This window comes from Stomoxys calcitrans, chromosome 5 (assembly GCF_963082655.1).
Source record: "Stomoxys calcitrans chromosome 5, idStoCalc2.1, whole genome shotgun sequence".
In the NCBI taxonomy this organism is placed as follows: Eukaryota; Metazoa; Arthropoda; class Insecta; order Diptera; family Muscidae; genus Stomoxys; species Stomoxys calcitrans.
Window position 1 is genome coordinate 76,625,146 of NC_081556.1, and position 21,559 is coordinate 76,646,704.

The 21,559-nt window shown below is 36.9% G+C and overlaps 1 protein-coding gene across 6 annotated transcripts in view; it reads left to right on the top strand.

Annotated features, from left to right (window-relative positions):
* The window catches only part of LOC106081062 (heterogeneous nuclear ribonucleoprotein K), a 155,132-nt gene that overhangs the window by 88,738 nt on the left and 44,835 nt on the right, over positions 1–21,559 (top strand). For 5 of the 6 annotated variants that reach the window (XM_059369200.1, XM_059369202.1, XM_059369199.1 and 2 more), the window contains 3 exons: positions 1,091–1,134; positions 7,703–7,775; positions 10,244–10,339. In XM_059369200.1, coding sequence (XP_059225183.1) covers positions 1,091–1,134; positions 7,703–7,775; positions 10,244–10,339 — 213 coding nt within the window. The remainder of the gene's footprint in view (positions 1–1,090; positions 1,135–7,702; positions 7,776–10,243; positions 10,340–21,559) is intronic. The other variant, XM_013242769.2, reaches the window with a different exon arrangement.

Here is a 21,559-nt window from a genome sequence, read left to right on the forward strand (position 1 = left end):
TTGTGTGAGGTAGCCTCCCTCCCCCAATAATTTCTTATCTCTTAGCTTTTAGCCCTTAAACAAACGTAGTTTACACTTTAGTGTTTAGCTAGCCCAGCTATGGAAATCTTAAAGTGACATTTTTAATACAACCAACAACCATTCAAATATACCTTGCAATTAACCATTAATTAAATGATAAATTTTTCTCTTTCTCTTTTTCTCGCCCCCACCCTAAAAACGACTTAAAACAAAACATAAATCATTTATTAAACCACAAATCAAACCCATCAACAAATCAATTTGCGATTATGTTGCAAAAACCAATCAAAAATAAACTAAAAATCTCTGATCTTAAACAAAAAATTAAAACAAACCTCAATTATTGACCTAACACAAATGCAAATACAAATGCAAAAAAACAAAAACAAAAAATGAAAACAAAATTAAATGGCCCATCTGTGCCTGCCTGTGCCCGATTGACCAAACGAACGACCTACCGATTCAATCGATTCATGTGGTTTGGAATATAAAATAAAAAAAAAACCAAAAAAAACTCATCACCAATTTTTCCATATATATGTCGAAAATGATTTTGTGCCTTTGTTTCGAAATACAATCACCTCAACGAATTGCCTGGCTCGGCCCATTCGTCTGCCTGACCTGACCAACCACCGGTTCGCCCGACCACCCGCCCACCCGGTTGACCAAAAACCATAATCATCTCAATTATACAACTGGGGTTGTATGCCTGTGACCAATTGTTCTCCTGACCGACCGGCCATTTGACCACTTGCCTGCCCAACCGCCCGCTCTCTCGATTGTTGTCGGCATATCAAACGAAAACCAAATATCCTGAACTCTGCGTACCACCACCTTTATTGTTTGTTTGTTCGTTCATACGTTGGAAAATAATATATGGAAACTTTTTGAAATCTGTATCTGTACCACCCGTCATAACGCCACAACCAAACATCGACCACTGTATAAAACAAAAATTCCCTCTCTCTGGGCCAATGTGACCAACCAACACCAACCAAACCACCACACCATCAAACCACCTCTCCGTCACCAATTTAATAAAAAAAAAACCCCAAAAACTATTGAGCAGTATAAAGCCACTGTGTCTGTCGACGATTCCCAAGGCCCTGAACGGTAAAGATCTTCTTACTATATAAACATTTTTTTCTCTCTCTCTCTCTCTTTCTCATAAGTATAAATACACCAGCAATCTTAGGCCTAAGTCTCGTTTTGTTACCAGCTACCCATTATGTTTTGTTAGATTCCAAAGAGTTAAGACCAATAATTGTATTCCCCCCCCCCAGCAAAGTTACTCTCTCTTTCAGAATCAGATATCTATATGGAAATGTTAACATCCTGTATTTCCGTTTTCGTACTTGGAACAACAAAACAAAAACCAGAACTGAGCATAGGAACCCAATTAGAATTTAACATTAGGCAATGAAGTTTACCAGAGGATTTTATTTTAATTTAAGTGTAGTTACTTTCTATATATATATATATGTGTGTGTGTGCGTATTTCATTATATAATAATTAAGATAGTGATAGTGCGGCCGCTTAGCTCTTGGCTCCATCAGAAGGATTTGCGAAATGGAAACAAGTTTTTTTTTTTATTTTGGCTATAATTTAAATATTTTATTTAAAAATTAAGAAAATTGGATTGTGAAACATCAAATGTAGATATTTTAGTTATAGTGAAGGTTATTTTCATTCGCAGCATATAGGTTGGCTTACGGGAAAAAAAGTTTCTTATAACAATTCCAATGGGTTTTCCATCCATTAAAATTCCCCACCATTCTAATTTTTCAAGTTATGTCTAATGGAGATCCCGGTAGCCGCGATGTTAGTGTGTTCGGAAAACAAATGCGGGCGTCATCCATTAAACACCCACCAGAGATACTACTACTACAAAATTAACAAAGGATTAAAATGTCTAACATAACTTACTTCCATTTATAATGGGCATGATTCAAAATAATCGCTGAGTACCTCGAAAACTATCATAGGAGATAACAAAAACGAACATTACATGGGGGAGAACTTTGCATGCCACTTTTAACTCTAAAAGTCTAACATGACTTATAGAACTTAAACTTTTGCATGCAACCGACGAAATGTAGTTTTCATAGGATTATACGGTAAAATGTAGCTTCCACATATGTGTATGGCGCGATAAAGTTGAAGTTAATCAATTTTGAATCAAATTTTATGTAGCAAAGGATTTGAATAGAAAATTCCGCAAAATTTTGAGTCCACATTACATTTCAAGTGCTACATGTAATGTTCTAATGACTCCTTATGATGTCGGCCAAAAAAACAAAGCCAAAAGAGTCGATGATTTGCTACCTATGAAGCAAATGATTCGCCATTTTGGCCACGCGACCCACAACGTCGCTAGCGTTAAACAAACTAGACTAGCTTTAACAGAGGTTTTCACAGAATTTCATACATTTCTATCCAAAAATCTAGCCAAAAATACGAAGTACATGAAATGTTTTTTGATTTGAATGTCCGCTTTAACAACTTCCACGCTCTGCTCTATTGTGTACCACACTTCATGGTTAAATTGCTAAACACTAAAATAAATACATTTTTAATTACGTTTTGCAAACAATTTGCCATGAAAGTGTGTCTCACTTAGAACCGTTCTATTGTGTATAAAGGTTGATTTTTTAAGAACTATAGAGAAGTTTTTCAAAAAAAAAACATAAAATTCAGAAAAATGCATGAAACCCTTATTTGAATCGTTAGTACGGTCTATATAATTTAACGTTTGAAGATTTTTTCATGCAAATGTTGACCATGAAAGCGCCTCAAATGGTCCATCCGCTTAGTAAAATTTTGGCATACTCTTCAACATTTCGGCCGGTATCTCACGAATGAATGCTTCAATGTTGTATTCCAATGCGTCAATTGAAGCGGGATTGTATATATAGACATGAGCTTTAATCTAAAGGTGGCATATCGTACAATCTAGGCGGCCAATTGACCGGTGCCGCACGTGAAATAAAATGTTCACCGAATACGCCTCTCAATAAGTCCATTGTATCGCGTGCTGTGTGGCATGTGGCACCGTCTTATTGGAACCACATGTCATGCAAGTCAAGCTCTTGCATTTTGGGCAAAAAAAGATGGATATCATCTCACCATAGCCATCACCATTCGCAGTAACGTCACGATTCGCATTTGGATGCAATGCTTCTTGCTGATCTTCACTCCAAAATCGACAATTCTGCTTATTAACGTACCCATTGAGACAAAAATTAGCGTGCGGTGAACTTTGTTAACAGAGCAAGCATTAGTTTGCAAGCGTTGTTCGTTTGTAAGACGATTTATGGTTAAATTATAGACCAAAGTTAGGTGTTTGATAGTGAAACAAAACACGAAACGTGCGTGAGCTGTTTAAACCAGTGTTTCCCAAAAAATAATAGCTACAAAATCACCCTTTATATCTTTCCTTTACTTAAAGATTGCCATAAATCAAAAATAATATAAAATATAAAAAAAGTTAATAAATAAACCATAAAAAATAATTTAAAAAAAAAAAACAATTAAAAAAAATTGAAACTAAAAAAATTAAAAAAAAAATTTTAAAAAAAAATTTAAAAAAACAAAAAATAGATTAAAAAAGTAAAATAACTAAAAATTGGAAAATAAAAAATTAAAAAAAAACAAACAATTTAAGAATAACAAAAAATTAAAAAATGACAAAAAATTAAAAAATGACAAAAAATTAAAAAAATAAAAAAATTAAAAAATAACAAAAAATTAAAAAATAACAAAAAAATTTAAAAATAACAAAAAATTAAAAACGTATTTAAAAAATTGAAAATAAAAAGTAAAAAAATTAATAATAAACAATAAAAAAATTTTAAGTAAAGAATAACAAAAATAAAAATAAAGAAAAAAAAATAAACAATAAAAATATTAAAAGTAAGCAATAAAAAAAATTCAAAACAAACAACAACAAAAATTCAAATAGAAAAATTAAAAATAAAAAAAATTAAAAATAATTTAACATTAAAAAAATTAAAAATAAAAATAAACAAATAATATAAATTAAAATTAAAAAAAATAAAAAAAAAAAATAAAAAAAAAATAAAAAAAAATAAAAATAAAAAAAAAAAATAAAATTAAAGATAAAAAATACAAATTAAAAAAAAAAATTAAATAAAAATAAATTAAAAATAAATGAAAAATTAAAAATAAAAAAAGTTAAAAGTAAAAAAAAATAAAAAAAATTTGAAATAAAAAAATTATAAAAGCAAAAAATATTAAAAATATTAAAAATTAAAAAAAAATTATCAAAAGAAAAAGAAAATAGAAAAAAAATATTTAAAAAAAATTAAAACAAAAAAATAGTTCAAAAAGATAAGTACAGCTAATAGACAAGGTTGCCGAGTGCGTTTGTGTGGTATTTGTATCAGAGGCGTTTTCGCAATAAATACGATACAAATGCAACATATCAACGTACGGACCTTGAAGCCATCACACCTAATATGGTGGAAAAGTCTTCTTAACAAAGACGAAACGCATACCATAGTGGTTGGTGTGTTATGGCTTTCATTTTCCATTTGCAAAGGAAATCTCTAATTATTGAGATCGTCTCGAAAGAGAAATAAACAAAAATTGCAAAATTTTATGATTTTTGCCCTAACAAGCAAAAAATTTGAAAAAATACAAAAAATTTAAAATGTAAGACTTTTAATTAAAATGAATTTACTAAAAAAAGAATAGAAAAGAACTTAATAAATTTTAAAATAAGATAAAATTTAAAAAAAATAAAGAAATAAATAAAAAAATAAAGAAATAAATAAAAAAATAAAGAAATAAATAAAAAAAAAAAATAAATAAAAAGAGATTGAAAAAGATTAAATAAAATAAAAATAAATTTATAAAAAGTAAATTAATGATTTAATAAAAATAATTTAAAAAATAATAAAAATAAATAAAAAACAAATAATAAATGAATGAATAAATAAATAGAAATAAATAAAGAAGAACAAAAAAATAAAAATAAATAACTTAGGCCACCGCAACACGACGCTGAACGCCTGGGTTTGATTACTGGCGAAAACAGAAACATTTTTTCAGCGTTGATTATCCCCTCCTAATGCTGGCGACATTTGTGAGGTGCTTTGCCATGTAAAGACTTCTCCCTTAAGGGCCGTCGACCTTTGGCGCGCCGTTCAGACCCGACTATAAATAGGAGGCCCACCATCATTGAGCTTAAACTTGAATAGGACAGTACTCATTGGCATGTGAGAAGTGTGCTCCTTGTTCTTTAATGTAATGTTTAGGGGCATATTCCAATTTGCTAACAAATAAAAATTATAAGCGATATATTCCCTATTGTACAACATTCTATGTTGATGTAGGCTTTATCGATCGATAGGTTCTTTGGTAAATTAGTAGAAAAGCTACATAAATATAAACAGAGATAGTTTATTTTTGGAAAGTATTTTCTATTCTAATTATCAATGGCTCAAAATATGAAAATAGTTAAACCGTAAATGGTAAATTTAAATATATTTCAACAGCAAAAATTAGTTTTAAGGCATAGAATACCAAACCAGTAAATGCATCAAAATGAAAGCTATACTGCTGTAGTTTAATTTTTTTTAAAGTCAATTGGTTTTTGTTTTGTTTGTTCTATCCTTAGTTTTTCAATACATTATGATATAGAGTGGAAAAATGATAATGCCTAAAAGTATGCTACAATATAAATTAGTCTTAGCTATACACAGCATGCTTTATTCGAAGAAAAAAGTAAAGAAAAACAACTAGATATTCCAAATATAAAAGTTTTTCCAAATGAGGGAAATATTTAATCATACTCATATTGTGCGTGAGTGTATGTGCGACCTTAAGCCGCTATTAAACGGCATGTAGTTGTCTTATAACATGTCACATATTATTTAAAATGTTTGTCTAAATTGTCAATTTATATACGACTAATCATTTTTACTATCACATCTGTATGTTATTTTCGTATGCCGTAACTTAAAAATGTAAGCAAGTCTGACTTTTTTTCCGCGTAATAATTGTTAAAGTTGTGAGAAGGTGGTTAAATCATAAATTTGTAAAAACAATTTAATTTGGGGTTGCTTTCATTCGACAGGCAGCAAAAACTGCTGATTTCTTTATGTTTTTGTCCGAAGGAATAAAGCAAAAAATGACATGTGCTATTTTGAAAAGTGAGTTTCATTTGTATCACACCACATGCCTAAATTTGACATGTCATAAGACAGCTGTAGTACCGTGTAATAGAGTCTTTAGTGATTGTAGCACAGGTATTTGCAATAGACAATTACAAATAAATAATAAAGTATTTTTTTTTTTCGATATATAATTACATAAGAGTATGTTATCGTGTATGTTTATGCCTTAGTGAATCAGATTTGCATTAGTTTGATGTCCCTGCTCGATGGATGAATCGAAAACGTTTTCCCCTTTCATTTTTGTTTATTTCATTCAATATTTTGTTTTACTCCTTGCCATAGAGTGGTTTGTTTATTATCCGCCAAAGTTATTGCCTAATACTACGAAGCCATTGCCATTGCCATTGCCACTGTCAACACTAAATCGATAGAAACCACCAACCACTACCACTAATTAATTTGATGATGTGACTGGCCATCAGTCCCTTTTTGGTTTGCTAATAATTATGTTATAATAGTAGTAATAACAAGAGTTATAATTTGTAACCACAACTAATACCGGGTACGAGTACTAAAAGGAATTAACTCAGTTTGCCATATTAGCAGCCTTTGTTGTGTTACTACTACTACTACTACCCATCATCCCCTACTTGCATTCTCACCTCTGCTCTGCTGGTTATGGTACATCATATAACAACACATGTGTCGTCGTTCGTGTTCGTTTATTTCTGTTTTGCCCTGGTGGTTAACCAATCGAGATCGATTCAAGCGGACCACTTAACCTAAGCTCTCTAATAACAAACGAAAAGAAATCTAAACCAACACTCGTTGGTAGTCTTTGTGTCCATACCCATAACCTGACCATTACCTGAACTTTATTTTCCTGCTGTGCGTTGTGTGTCCAATATGACTTTAACTAATTGATGATGACAGCCATGGTGTGTCTAACTCAATACTGAAGTGCTATATAAGGATGGTTGCCTTGAATGAAGGGATATTGACCTGACCGCTGATCCCATTTGATGCTCCCTGTTTAGTATTTGTGTGTGTGTTTGTATCTTTTGTGTGCGTGTGTATATATTATTTGTCTGTGTATTTCACTCTTTTTTTTTCCTAAACCTTCTGTGTAATGCCAAAAAGCAAAGAGAAACTTTGCTAAACTTTGCCATATCGAGAAATATATAACCCACATTTTTGTTGTTGTAAATACACACGTTATGCCATTCTATCGCCCTGTCACACTCTCGTTTTCCCTGCCTCGACTTCCATCTAGCAAATTGTATAGAAATGATAATGATAATTAGAAAAAAAGGCTGTTAGTCCTTGAAAATCCCCCCAAAATTGACTTTAATTGATTGTATGTGGGAAAGTAATTTTGATAAATAAAATAACTATTATTTTCAGTTTAATTTATTCGATTCGTTATTTTTTTTCATTTTGTGAATTGTAATTAATTACGTTTTGTTTATTCGTCTGTCGTGCGGTCAATTGTCCTTTAATGTGTTTCTTTGCTTCTTTTTTTATTTTCCCCCGAACATAGAACAATTCTGATATCAGCCGAACTGGATGACACCATGTCGATTATCACGGAAATGATGAAATACTATGAAGAGGTAAGTAAATGTCCCCTACACAACTTTCGAATCTTTGACCAATAAAAACATGCAACTTTTCCATGGACAACTTGGGTAAAATAAAGTCATTGGTTAAGTTATGTTGAATATCAGAAGCAAGAGAAATGACTAATACACAAAGTTTATTTGCTAAGAAACAGTTTATTATAAAAAAAGTTTTTAGTATTGCCGTTCATATTCTTATGTCGCATAATTTGTTCAAAACACCGAGTATTTCAAGTAAACACCAGTTAAAATCATTTCATTGAAGACATGTCAATTTATTTCAATGAACGATAGGAACAAAACTTCCATAACATAGATAGCAGATAATTTTATAGCTTTTAAACAGTACGAAGCTTCAGACCCGCCAACATTAACACTTAAACTCCTCAAAGCTTGTCCCCAAAGGGTCTGTTACAAAAACTATAGAACATAAAAACTCCCTGCTTATGTTACAGAAGGCTTGGAAATCAATATACCGAGGAATGACGCCTTTAAGTAATTCTCAGACCATTTCTGCAGACATCTAATTCCAAGAGATGGATCAGTTGGACTATCTGGATAGCAGAGTTATAGCAAGGGGGATGTAAGAGCGCGACAAGTGCTTGCGTAACTCAGTATGGCATGGGAATCACCATCAATCTCTAACCACAAAAAATTACATTTTTAAATTCCGACACCGGCACCCACGTCGGAGCTGCAACGGCTGGTGAGGAAAGCAGAAAAGACAGGAAACGAGGTACTAATAGGATGCGATGCGAAATCTCACCACGAAATGTGGTGAGATTTCGTGGGGTAGCACCAACACTAATTAGCGAGGCCAAGCCCTGGCAGAGTTCTTGAATACTAACGACCTAATAACACTTAATATTGGTAACACCGCTACCTTTGTTAATAGGATTAGGGAGGAGGTATTAGATGTGACAATATGTTCGGAAAATTTGATCAATGAGGTTCATCATTGGAGGGTCTCCATGGAACACTCTTTCTCTGACCATCGCTACATTAGGTTTAGAAAAGCACGGCCAGCGCCGAATCCGATAAGCTTCCGGAGTAAGATGAAAACCAACTGGAGAAAATTCGGAAGGCTACTCAGAAGAAGACTTGGGCAAGATAATTAAGATTGTCCAAGCATAGAAGACGTTGATGAAAATGTCAACAGGATTACGACTGCGCTGGTGGGGTCCTTCGAAGATAGTTGTCCTCTTCGGGAAAGGAAATCAGTCCAAGAAAAACCCTGGATGACCGGGGAGATTCGCAATATTGGGAAAGAGGTTCGCGGATTTTTAACAGAGCACGTCGTAAAAAAGCGGAAGTTTATTGGGATGTGTATTACACACGGCTCAAGGAATACAATAACATTACCAGAGCGGCAAAACGTGCCTCCTGGAAGATTTTCTGCGAACAGGTCACAGGTCTTTTTTATTTTGACGGCGTCATTAACGTTTCTCTAAAAAACCCATGTCCATACTGAATCTTTAGTAGATGACATGGGAGTGAGAGCAGAGACAACGGAGGACATGTTGAGGTTTTTGATGAAAACCCATTTTCCACAGGATACGAAGGTACTCACGGAGACACCGGAATCTTGGAATAATTACGATTATCGAAGGTTTATAATAACGGAATTTATGGTGAAGGAATCCTTGAGGAGCTTCAAACCATTTAAGTCACCCGGACCTGATGGAATATTTCCGGCGTTACTGCAGAAAAAGGCAAGGGTGGTGTTTATACCCAAGCCCGGTAAGGCAAGTTATGCGGCACCAAAGGCCTACAGACCCATAAGCCTTACGTCCTTTCTACTCAAAACCACGGAACGTATTGTGGACGCCATAATAAAGAATAGGACATCCAGCGAACTGCTTAAATACAAACAGTCTATGTCAAGGGAAGATCGGTGGAGACTGCATGATGTTGTCCATAAAATAGAAGAATCATTCGATGCAAAAACGTACACAACGACAATATGCATTAATATCGAGGGGTCTTTTAACAATGTGCGGACCGACACACTGATCCAATCCTTAGACTACAACCGGTTGGACCCGGTCCTTAGAGACCGAATAAACCATATACAAAGGAACAGGTAGATAAATTATGAGTCTCAGCATAAATAAAAGATGAAAGTGGCCCAGCGAATGCCACAGGGGGGCATTTTATAGCCACTCATATTGGTGACCACCATAAATGACCTATTACTGATGCTAACTGAGAAGGGATTTGAACCCATCTGCTACGCAGACGATGTTATAATACTTCTAAGGGGTAAGGATCCGAACGAACTATGCAGAAGGGCCGAAAGGGTCCTGCATATAGCAGATGACTGGGCTAGACCCAGTCAATATTATATTAGAAGATCTCTTAAATATGGGCCTAGTGTAAACAAACATGGAAAAGTTGCAAGGGAACTTATTTATGTTTTGTACTTTAATGCAATAATATTTTTTTTATTTGTATTTTTCCAGCGTGATAATGAATTTGATGTTCGTTTGTTAATACATCAGAGTTTAGCCGGTTGTATAATCGGTAAAGGCGGACAAAAAATTAAGGAAATTCGAGATGTGAGTACAATTTTAAATTAAAATCAAATCCTTTATCATTTGGATTTACGTCTCACAAATACTTGCAATAATGATAATGTAATGTTTACACAATGAAATAACTGACAAAATGATCAAATTAATTTTATATCATCTCCCGTTCTGGTCGTCTCGAAAAGATCAAAGTGCATGTCATCATCCATATCCAACGGTCTTTTAGCTGCGAAAGCCGCCAATTTGCACCCGGAAGACAAGAAACGCATGTGTTCCAAAGTTTCTTTCTCCCACATTCCCTAGCTTAAGCCATTCTATTCTTCTTTTTACTAGTCCACAACATTAACCTCGTTTTGTAACGATCCGGATTTAGCCAGAGGATATTTTTGATATCGAATTGTTGTTGTTGTTATTGTAGCAGTGTGTAGTACACTGAGGCGTCAGCCCTTGCCGATGAAGGAATTCATCGGGTCAATCCGGTACGTACAACCGTCTGCCATGGAATTGACCCCGATCTGTGTTGTCCGCAAGAGTTTTTTTGATATCCACACCTAACTGGCTGTTAACCATGAAACCCACAGTCTGCCCCTTCGTTCTCTCTCCCGTAGTGACTGGGCACCCACTGGGTACGTTAATCCCTTTCTTATACCTCAACACCGTTCGTGACCTTACCGTCATGGTTGCTTCTACCCTACATACCTATCCGCTAAGGATGTGGCAAAAGATTTCCCAGTCAACAAGAATTTATAAGAAACTGAACACATTTATTGGAACCGAATATATACTTGGCGAAACAAGCCAGGATAATATAACTCGAATATTAAAAGCTCGCATTAATATGCTCAATTTAAATGGAAATGGAAAATAACATATCAAAACTTTGTTCGCTTTGTAATTCAGCAGAGATTGAAAATGTGGAACATTTTTTGGCCGTGGTCAAGCTCGTAGAGAATTTGGAATATGCTTTTCCACAAAATGCTCTTTATGAGGACGAAATTACAAACGCCAATATAATACTGCCACTACTACTACTGTCCACTAATGGCTTGAGAACCGGGATTTCGTCCAGTAAGACCGTGTCACAGTTTGTAAAGCAACATTCTCGAATATTTGGATCTTATTCCAGTGTATGTTGAACGGTCAATTGCCTTATCCATATCTTGCCAACATGGTCTCTTTGTCTCTACTCTACCTGCTTTCGACAAGCGATTTGGGTACTTTGTTTCTACTCTTGGCTTTGTTACAAATTGCGGTTGCATTAAGGGCGCGACAATTAGTTGTTGTTAGTTTTTCCACATTTGCATGTGGAGACAGCAATCCTCGTCAAACTCCTATACGAAGTTGAGCAAGCTCTTTGCGGTTATATAGAGCGTGCCTATGATCCTCTATATGTCAAGTCCTATGTACCAGAACGAGCTTACTCACCTACGTATAAGAGTTTGAAGAGGATTGCTGTCTCCATATGCAAATGTGGCTAGGGTTAGGTTAGGTTGAAAAGAGGGTGCAGATATTAATCCGCCCCATGCCACTATGGACATACACGTAAGTCAGTAATCGGCTCTCTAAAAACTATTAAGTAACCTCTAAAAAGAAAATTTTACGTTAGGAATTCCGTGCTACTTACAAAATCCTAAATAATTTTCAATACCACTCCCCTAAGTTGGTTCATGTCTGGTATTGTGTCTCCACCTAAGTGCCGGTATCTGTTAGACGCGAAAGCCAGGCAATGACAAAGGAAATGCTAGCTAAACCAACAACAACTAATTGTCACAGCCTTAGTTGCAGTATTTGATCACCCGGTGCCACCCGGCCTCTACTGAGACTCTCCACTCGATACCGCCCATTGTCAGCGACTGCAATTAAAATTACTTCGTATGGAGCATTCGACTATCTGCAACCTGTGGATGCGCCCGGTAGCTCCTATCTAAGCTAGTTGCTGGTTCGAATCATTAACCAGTCGTCTCTAAAATTAAGATGCCGCTGTACAGGTAGTAAACAATGTGGCAGAAGTTATGGTGATGGATATATACACATTTTGTTCATCAAGATCGGTGGGAAAGACGTTCAATAAACCACAAAATATCATCTTACGTGGGAGAACCTCCGTGTTATTTCATGGGACTTCGACTTCTAATCCCTAATGCAGATAATTCGCGATACAACGTCTCAGTCTCGACTGGCGAGATGTGTGGACAATGTTCCTAAAAACCGTTACATGGCTGTCGGAACTCTTTGACAAGTCAAAAACTACGAGGACCATCTTATGACACGACTTAACCTAATTGAGACATCGGCTTATACGTTTTTGTTGTTGTAGCAGTGTGATGTACACTCTTGCTGATTAAGGATTTCATCGGGTCAATCCGGCACAACCGTCTATCATGGGATTGTAGGCTAATGTGTGAGATAGAAGAGTGCAAAGTAGGAGTAGTGCTATGCGATTTGCAAAATCCATACTAATGCGCAAAATTTTTTAAATTTGGCTTCTGGCGAGAATAAGGATATGGTCTGTACGATCTTTATTACTGTTATCACTATCACTCTGCCCATTTTCCAAACATCGGAAACAACAAGAGTGTGATGGATGATTGTATAAATTCACGATGCGCTGTTATTATTAAAGTGTTAACAACCCAAAATCATCCTATGTAAAAAAAGAAGAACTTACGTATCATTAGACATTGTGTCAGAAAATTACCACAACTCCCTTTTGGAGGTCAGAGGAAAAAAAACAATTTTAGAAGGCACCGCTATCAATAGGCGTTTATAAGGGCGATTACGTTGTTCTCGTTCTCTAACGGGTATAGTTAAGGTCAGATGAGAAAAAAGCACCGCTGTCGTTAGACGGTTATAAAGGCAATTACATTGTTCTCGTTCCCCAGCGGGGATAGTAAAAACAATATTGACAACCTTTTTGGTCTAATCAACAATTGTTTAGTATACTCATTGGTTTACGCATGTAGGCGTTACACCCCAGGCAAATTGTTGTACTCGCATTGTGTGCCTTGGCCACAAGTTTATTATAAACATCATTTCAAATAATGTTGCATACTTTTAGGGTGTTATTAAAATTATTGGGAAAAAAACTAAAAAAGGACCATAATTTTTCTAAATAGGCGGCATAAAAAGTGGCACACTTTATAAAAAGTCGTAAATTCCGGTGATATCGAATCCTATATAACCTCCACTGTGTATTGCAAGTTTTCTAGACCATTTTTCTCATCGTTAAGACCTTGCCATGAATATTTCAAAGGATAACAGTTCGTCATATAGATAATTTCAGTCAAATTAAATAAGAATTTCGTCTTCTGGGGCTCAAGACAAACCGAAAGTGAGATCTAAAGCAATAAAAGAATTTAAGTGTGAAAAATTTTAGCAAATTCGGAAAATAGCTTTTGACAGACGGACAGACAGAAAGAAAATTTCTAAATTGATTACATTCAACTATTGACATTCTTGTCGAGTATAGTTGATTGCTTAGAACCTAAGCCAGCGAGAAAAAGCGGCGACTTCGAGGCCTGATATCATTCCTTGTTTTGTATCCGTGGCCACGTCTCCGAATTCCATGTTTATATCTTTTAAACATTGAGTGACATTGCTAGGTTAGCACTTGCCCTTCACGGTAAATACAACATTAGAAGTTCAATAAACACTCACATGGGTCTCATATATTTTATGGGGCACTTCAAAGGGATTATATACAGATGGTAGAGGCATCCCTAGTCAAACTTAGAAGTTGCAAGGTAGTCTTCTTTGAAGTTTAATTTTAGAAGGCATAAGGTCTTTTTATTGGAAAGCTTTGAAACGCAGTTATTAGGCCTTCTTACACTGAGAAGCTAAACTAGCCACAAATAAATGTCTAGCAAAAATTTCTTCCTGATGTTTCCGGTGAGTACGGTACGAGATTTCTATAATTTATTGAAAGTTTTTAAAGGGTGTCACACAATCAATTTAGGTTTTTTTGTTCATTGCAAAAATTTGGTTTGTAATTCCATCATATTTATCCGTTTGGAAAAGGAATTTTGCGGTCACCACTTTATTTGGGGAAATTACCTTAAGTGTTAAACTTAACTACGAAACACTTTTCCCCTTTTGTGAGTATTTTCTAAAGAATTTTAACTTTTCATAATGACCACCAGCCATTGGCCACTTACAGTGCTGTCGGCATTTTCTAAAGGTGTTGTTGTTGTGTGGCAAACATTTTCTCTAGAGTTCCGTGCGGCAAATGTTCGTTGTAGGTCGAGGGACGGGGGACTGTGACGATAATGTCGAGTGCGGACATGCTCTGGTTCTAATTGAGATTTTACATGTGGGTAAACATGTTATCGAATTGATTTGTATCGAGTTGAGTGTGTGTGTTCTTCGAACTCAATAAGACCGACAGCCCAAGCAGGGCTGTCATGCATACCTGCTGCCTGCCCACTAACATTGCTGGTGGGTCGGTCTGCCGGCCGAATGGCCTTCTGCAATAGACATTTTTAAGCATCTTTACATGGCTGCATGTTGTGTCGGTACATATATGAGTAAAAAAGAAGTCGAACAATAGCTACCAGCAATTTTTCTGTAAGGCCTATAGAACTTTATAACAGTTTCTTTGTAGACGACAAGGAGGAGATGAAGCAAAAAAATGTTTTTGAAAATTTTCACTTTTGTTTAGAATGCCATTCTATTGTCCATGATATTCACTAAATCACTCATGGTGGTCTCTTTTGTTGTTTGGTATTTTTGTTTTTGGATAGTAACTGAATGAGTTGCTGCTTTGCCTGAACTTTCGCAGTACTCCTGCCTGAGTGTGTTATCTGTATGTTCCCCTTTTAAACCTTTTCTGGGTTAAACCCATATTTTTCAATTTTCTTATTTTCTTCCATATTGGACAACCATCAAGATTTATTTTCACCGCAATCTTGTTTCAGTTTAATTAAATTTTGTTGATATTTTTCCAAACAAAGGGAGAACACCCATAGATAAGTCCTTGCTGTATCTAACGAGATTTTTGAATATGTGCCTTATTTTTTGTTGAATTCCCTAAAAAAGAGTGATTTAAATGTTTGCGTCACTCTAGACCGTGTCATCGAAGCCTGGGATTTGACATGTCTAACACAAACTTGTGACGGGATTGAGAGTGGAAATGCCTTGCCCTTTTTTTTATTTATATTGTTTTTGACACAAAACTGTCGTCTGCAACAGACTTTCATGTGTGCTCCTTATTTTCTCATCTCATAAGTAATTGAACAATGCCGTTATTTTTAAATACTCTCCACAAGTTTTACGTCAATGTACCCACAAAAAATCTGTAGAACGATACAAAAAAGATATTGACATTTGTAAATGACATTGACAAATCTTACCAGCATGATTCAAATACTCGTATTCACATAACAACATATGTGCTGGGCTATGAATTCGTATTCTTCTTCATTGACAGCGCTTCATAGTTTAGCATCTTCCCCTAACACGCTACGGCAAGTCGTACAAACTTGAACTAATCATGAATCGGCCAGCCCTAATTCGTATGAGAAAAGTTCTCATGCCAGTTATGATGTTCACTTGCTTTACTTTAATTGGCTATGACAGAGCATTTGTCCCACTAGCCGAACGTGGAATAGTGTTCCAAGCGCCTCGATCTTCTGCGCTCATTCTAAAATCTCTGACACCAAGTTTTGAGGTGTCTCCCACCACTTGATTTTTCAATCGGGTTTTTGGTCTTCCCGGTTTGCGTGTACCACCGTTTTTACCTTTAAAAGACTTCTTTGCTGGAGCTTCTTCATCCATTCTGACAACATTACCTAGCCAACGCAGACGTTGTATTTTGATGCGTGTAACTATGCTATCGTCGCCATACAGCTTGTGGTTCATACGTCGCCTATATTCTCCATTAATGCAAACTGGTCCACATATTTTACGAAGAATCTTTCTCTCAAATACTCCAAGCACTGCCTTACCTGCTGTCACTAGTACCCATGCGTCAGAACAACACGGATAGTATCAGTGTCTTGTTAAGTGTAATCTTCGTCTTTATCTTCGGCCACCTCTCGACGGTCTTGTTTCTAAAATGCTTACTTGGTCCAAAGTAGCATCTGTTTGCCAGTATTATTCTTTGCTTAATCTCAAAACTGGTGTCATTCGTTTCGGTTATGGCGATGCCGAGGTAGATAAAATTACTGACTATCTCAAAGTTGTGGTTCCCAACATTCTCCATTTGTACAAGGCGTTTTGGGAGTTGAAACCATCCATTTCGTCTTATCTCCATTTACTGCCAGACCCATTTTCACTGACTCTCTTTTGATTCTTTCAAAGGCTGCAGTTATTACTTCCGGTGACCGACCTATGATATCGATGTCGTCGGCATAGGCGAGTAGCATGTGTTCTCTTGTGATAAGAGTGCCATATATAATCACATCTGCATCTCGTATAATCTTCTCCAGCACGATATTAAAGAGATCACATGATAGGCTGTCTTCTTGTCTGAAAGCTTGTTTGGTATTGAATGGTTCGGAGAGATTCTTTCCTATTCTTACTAAGGAACGCGTGTCAGTAAGTGTCATCCTACAGAGTCTTATTAATTTTACAGGGATACCAAACTCAGACATGGCTTGAAATACCTGTGAAAGTATAGGGGTATCGAAAGCGGCTTTGTAGTCAACAAAGAGATGGTAGGTGTTGATTTGTCCTTCTAGGGTCTTTTCCAGGATTTGGCGCAGTGTGAACATCTGGTCCAGGGTGGAGTTACCAGGTCTAAAGCCGCATTGATAGGGCCCAATTAAGTCATTTACTTTAGGTTTCAATCTTTTACACATTACGCTCGAGAGTATCTTGTATGCGATGGGGAGGAGACTTATTCATCTGTAGTTGGCACATTCTGTCTGGTCTTCTTTCTTGTGTACGGGACATAGTATGCTGAGGTTCCAATCATCGTATTGCGTTCTTCTAGCCAGATTGCGCAGATAAGCTGATGCATACGCCTTACCAGTGTGTCGCCTCCGGTCTTAAATAGTTCAGGGCGTAATCCGTCGGCTCCTGCTGCCTCGTTGTTCTTTAGTCGGGTCACTGCTACCTGTACCTCATTCTGACTAGGAGGTAAACATTCTATACCATCATCATTGATTGGTTCTGCGGTATCCTCTTCGCCGTCAACATCGGACACTAGTAGTTGGGTAAAATGTTTTTTCCACATCCTCAGCATGCTACCTGTGTCAGTTATTAGATTTCCTTCTTTGTCTCTGCAGGAGGATGTGCCTGCACCAAATCCATCGGTTTGATGTTTAATTCTTTGGTTGAATTTCCGAACTTCATTCTGACTCCTGTACATCTCAATTCGCTCACCTTCACTTTCCATTTCCTTTTTCTTTCTGCGAAATATACGTTTCTCCTCTCTCCTTTTCTCCCGATACCTCTCCTTCATCTGGCGCGTTTCTACTGATTCCAGGGTTGCTCTATATGCCGCATTCTTGGCTTCAGTAGCATCTCGACACTTTTGGTCGCACCATGGGTTTCTTGAGATGGTAGGTGTTGATTTGCCTTTCTCGGGCCTTTTCCAGGATTTGGCACAGTGTGATTTACCACGTCTAAAGCCGCATTGATAGGGCCCAATTATCTCATTGACTTTATCAACTTCACACTGGTGGTAATGCTGTCAAACTAGAAATGACAGCTACAGAGTATATATTTTATTGACAGGTCATTATATAGTTTACAAGTTAATAAGAAAGTTATTCAGGCGAAATAAGGCGTTGTTGGGGAACTCAAATACCTCAAAGAGAACAAAATGTTTGTGTATCGCTGAAATGGTTCGGCGAATGAATTCATTGAAATTCACACCGTGATGGCAATCAAATGGCTAAAGATCTAAAAGTATCCGGTGAAAGGATACAATACATATTGAAAAACTAGCTGGGTAAAGCGCAAGATAAACCCTTACAAGAGCGCACATACGAGAATTTCAGCCTGCGAATGGCCGAAGTAATATTTCATGGCTCTCCAAAGTTTTTCATCTAGCCTTGCTTCAAAATTATAGGGAAAAAATTTTGGAAGTTGCTCTGAAGCCATGAACAGATTCTCATTTCTCAAATCTCATTTTGTGCACTTTCCAAAAGAGCTGAGGTTCCAATCATATGTTCTAGCCAGTACAATTTGAGGCATGTACCTTATCAACTTGTATTCTAAGTTATCTAACAACTCTGCTCACTTCACGGTTGCCAGCGATTAGTTTTGGGAATATCCTCGTCTCCAATACAATCGGATGTTAATAGTTTCGTAAATTTGCTCTCCCTATCCTCGACAGTATCTCTTGTTGTTGTAGCCACATTTGCATGTGTAGGTGGTGATCCTCGTCAAACTATTGTAGGTGAGCAAGCTTGTTCCGGTCTTTACGACCGATTGCCGCAGGAACATGATGTTCATTGGTTATTTAAAGTCGCCAATAACTCGCCTTGCATTGAGCATCATAGTTACTTAGTATTTAAGCAAGAGCCGGTGCCACCCGTCCTCTCACAGAGACTCCCATTCGATACTGCTGATTGTCTGCGACTGCAGTTACAGCTACTCCATATGGACATGATGGCCATTGGTTATTTAAAGTCGCAGCTACTCCGTAGAAACTTGTCCGCGACTGCAGTTGCAGCTACTCCATATTGACATATGATGGCCATTGGTTATTTCAAGTTGCAGCTACTCCGCAGGAACATGATGGCCATTGGTTATTTAAAGTCGCCAATAACTCGCCTTGTATCGAGCATCATAGGCACTCAGTGTTTAAGCAAGAGCCGGTACCACCCGGCCTATCACTGAGACTCTCCCATTCGATACTGCTGATTGTCCGCGACTGCAGTTGCAGCATTCCACGATCCGCAACCGTCCACAGGTAGATAACAGCTAAAGCTTCTCTTTATTTAGAAGCTAAGCTTCTCTTTATTTAGAAGATTGGAGCTCAAAGTTCCAGGCTATGTGATGCTTATAGTCATTACGTGCCGGGAACAATCACTGTATTTTCTACTAGTTTGCCATGTTTATCTCTTCAGGAGAGTGTGCCGTACGGATTTACAAATCGGGTTTTGAATGGCCGTGGCGCGGAGGTTAGCATGCCCGGCCATGACGCCGACGTTGCAAAACACCAATCATTCAGTCCAAAAAATGATTTTTACCTATTGAAAGAATTAAAAATACTTAATGAGAGTATTTCACACATACAGACACATTTTTATTTGGGCATTTCTACTTCAAAGCTGCTCGTTCGCTCCCACGCCTCTGCACTCGCCCCGGCCGACCGAGGGTGGCCTCCCCATGCGTGAAGAGCGCGTACATCAAAATTCGGAATTTGGCGTGGTTCTATAGTACCGGCTACAGATAGTACCTTAGCCAGTAATACATACCTACTAAACTATTGAACATTCCAATAAGGAACAGGGGATACTTCTCTCATGTCAATGAGTGCAGTCCAATTAATGTTTTAAGCTCAATGATATGGGACCTCCTTTTTTATGCCGTGTCCGAGAGGTGTGTCGCATAGCGACACTTAGTAGAGAAGTTTTAGTATGGCAGGATACTCACAAATGTCGCCAGCATTACTAAGGGGATAACCACCGTTGAAAATTTTTCTGATGCTCGTGCCGGAATTTGAACCCAGGCAAAGTTCTACTGAACCGCAGAGGGAGTTGTAGACCATTTGCTACCGTCACAGGTTACCATGTCCGTCTATGACGCCGAACTCCAGGGTTTGAATTCTAGCGAGAACATCAAGTATACAGCGGTATAAAACTGCTCTACCAAGTGGTGTCGACCTAAGGTGGTCCCATATCATTGTCCCTAAACAATTTTATCGCTTGTCTTTCTTTCTATACAATTATTTTCTCTATGATGAATGTGTTTCCCAATGAGGGGCACTTATTTTAAATACCATTTGCTTAGAGTTATCTTCAAAATTGAATGCCGCAATATTAGGACACATACTAGTAAGTAGGTATTCCAAAATGTTAAACAAAGCTGTGGACAAAGCGAAGGATTATTTATTTTGCTGTATTAAAATAAATTTCACAACTGCTCTTAGTTTGGGAGACAAAAGCAACAAATGATGAATAGAATCCATTTCAGAGAATTGTTTAAAAAGACTATTTTTGGAACTCGTAACATTAACGGTCCTGTGTTGAAAGAGGATAATGCTGAGAATTAAATCGAATTTTCACCAGTCTGTCTGACGAAAAGGGGGGAGGCATGAGATTTCATGACTAAGTCAATTATTTTATGTTCAACTCCCGTCCCCCCCCCCCATTCACAGTGTTAGACAATTTCAAGCCATTTGTGCCCTTGTCATTGACACTGAAAGCTTAGCTACATAAAAGTGCTGCTTGAAAAGAACACCTCTATGCCGCCCCTCTTTGTAAACTAATTTGTGGCAGATTTAAAGCATTGGATTACCTTGGATTTTTATATTCAAGTAGGGATGAATCATATAGACGAGGGTGGCAAGAGAGACAGAGAGAGAGAGGGGAAGGGGAGGGGGTGAAAATAAATTTGAAGCAATTCAAGGGTGTCAAAAGACATACTATTTTAAAATATTTGGTATTTATTTCCCGCAGATTTCTCTAATCCTGCCAAAGCCATACTCTGTCTGGCAGGGCATTCAAAACATATGTTGTCACTTAATCATGGAATGTATCCATCCATCTATCCATTCATTCATATCCATCCATCTAAACTACTATCCTAACTGTCTGTCTATTCCAATTTTAAATCCATACGCAGAAGCAGCAAATCCCGTAACAAATGCCCATTTTAAGATGGGAGAAGTGGAGGATTTGAAATCTTTCCCTCTCACTTTCATATCATTAATTTTTACAGCTGTTGTCCTCTGTAGATGTGACGAAGACAACGATGCTGATGCTATCTATTGTCCTGGCAATGTCCAACAAGCATGTATGCTTGAAAGTGTTTGAAGATGTTGATACAACTACGAAGAGGACGAAGAGGTCCTGTCTCTGCCTCTCTGCACTTCGCCTACTTGATTGGAGTTTTTTTTTTTTGAATTATGCTGCAGTTCATTTTTAACAGGTGTTCCTCGGCTCGTTCTGTGTGTTTAAACTCACATACACATAGCCCAGCAAGTATGCAAGAGGATATACACGCTCGTCCACGCACGGTTGGAGGATAATAACTTGAAATAAAAACAACAGCTGTTTTAGAGCTCACTTTTTTTCGATTTTGAAGTGTATGTCATAACATTTTATTTGTTATACTTTGGGCTTAGGAGGACTG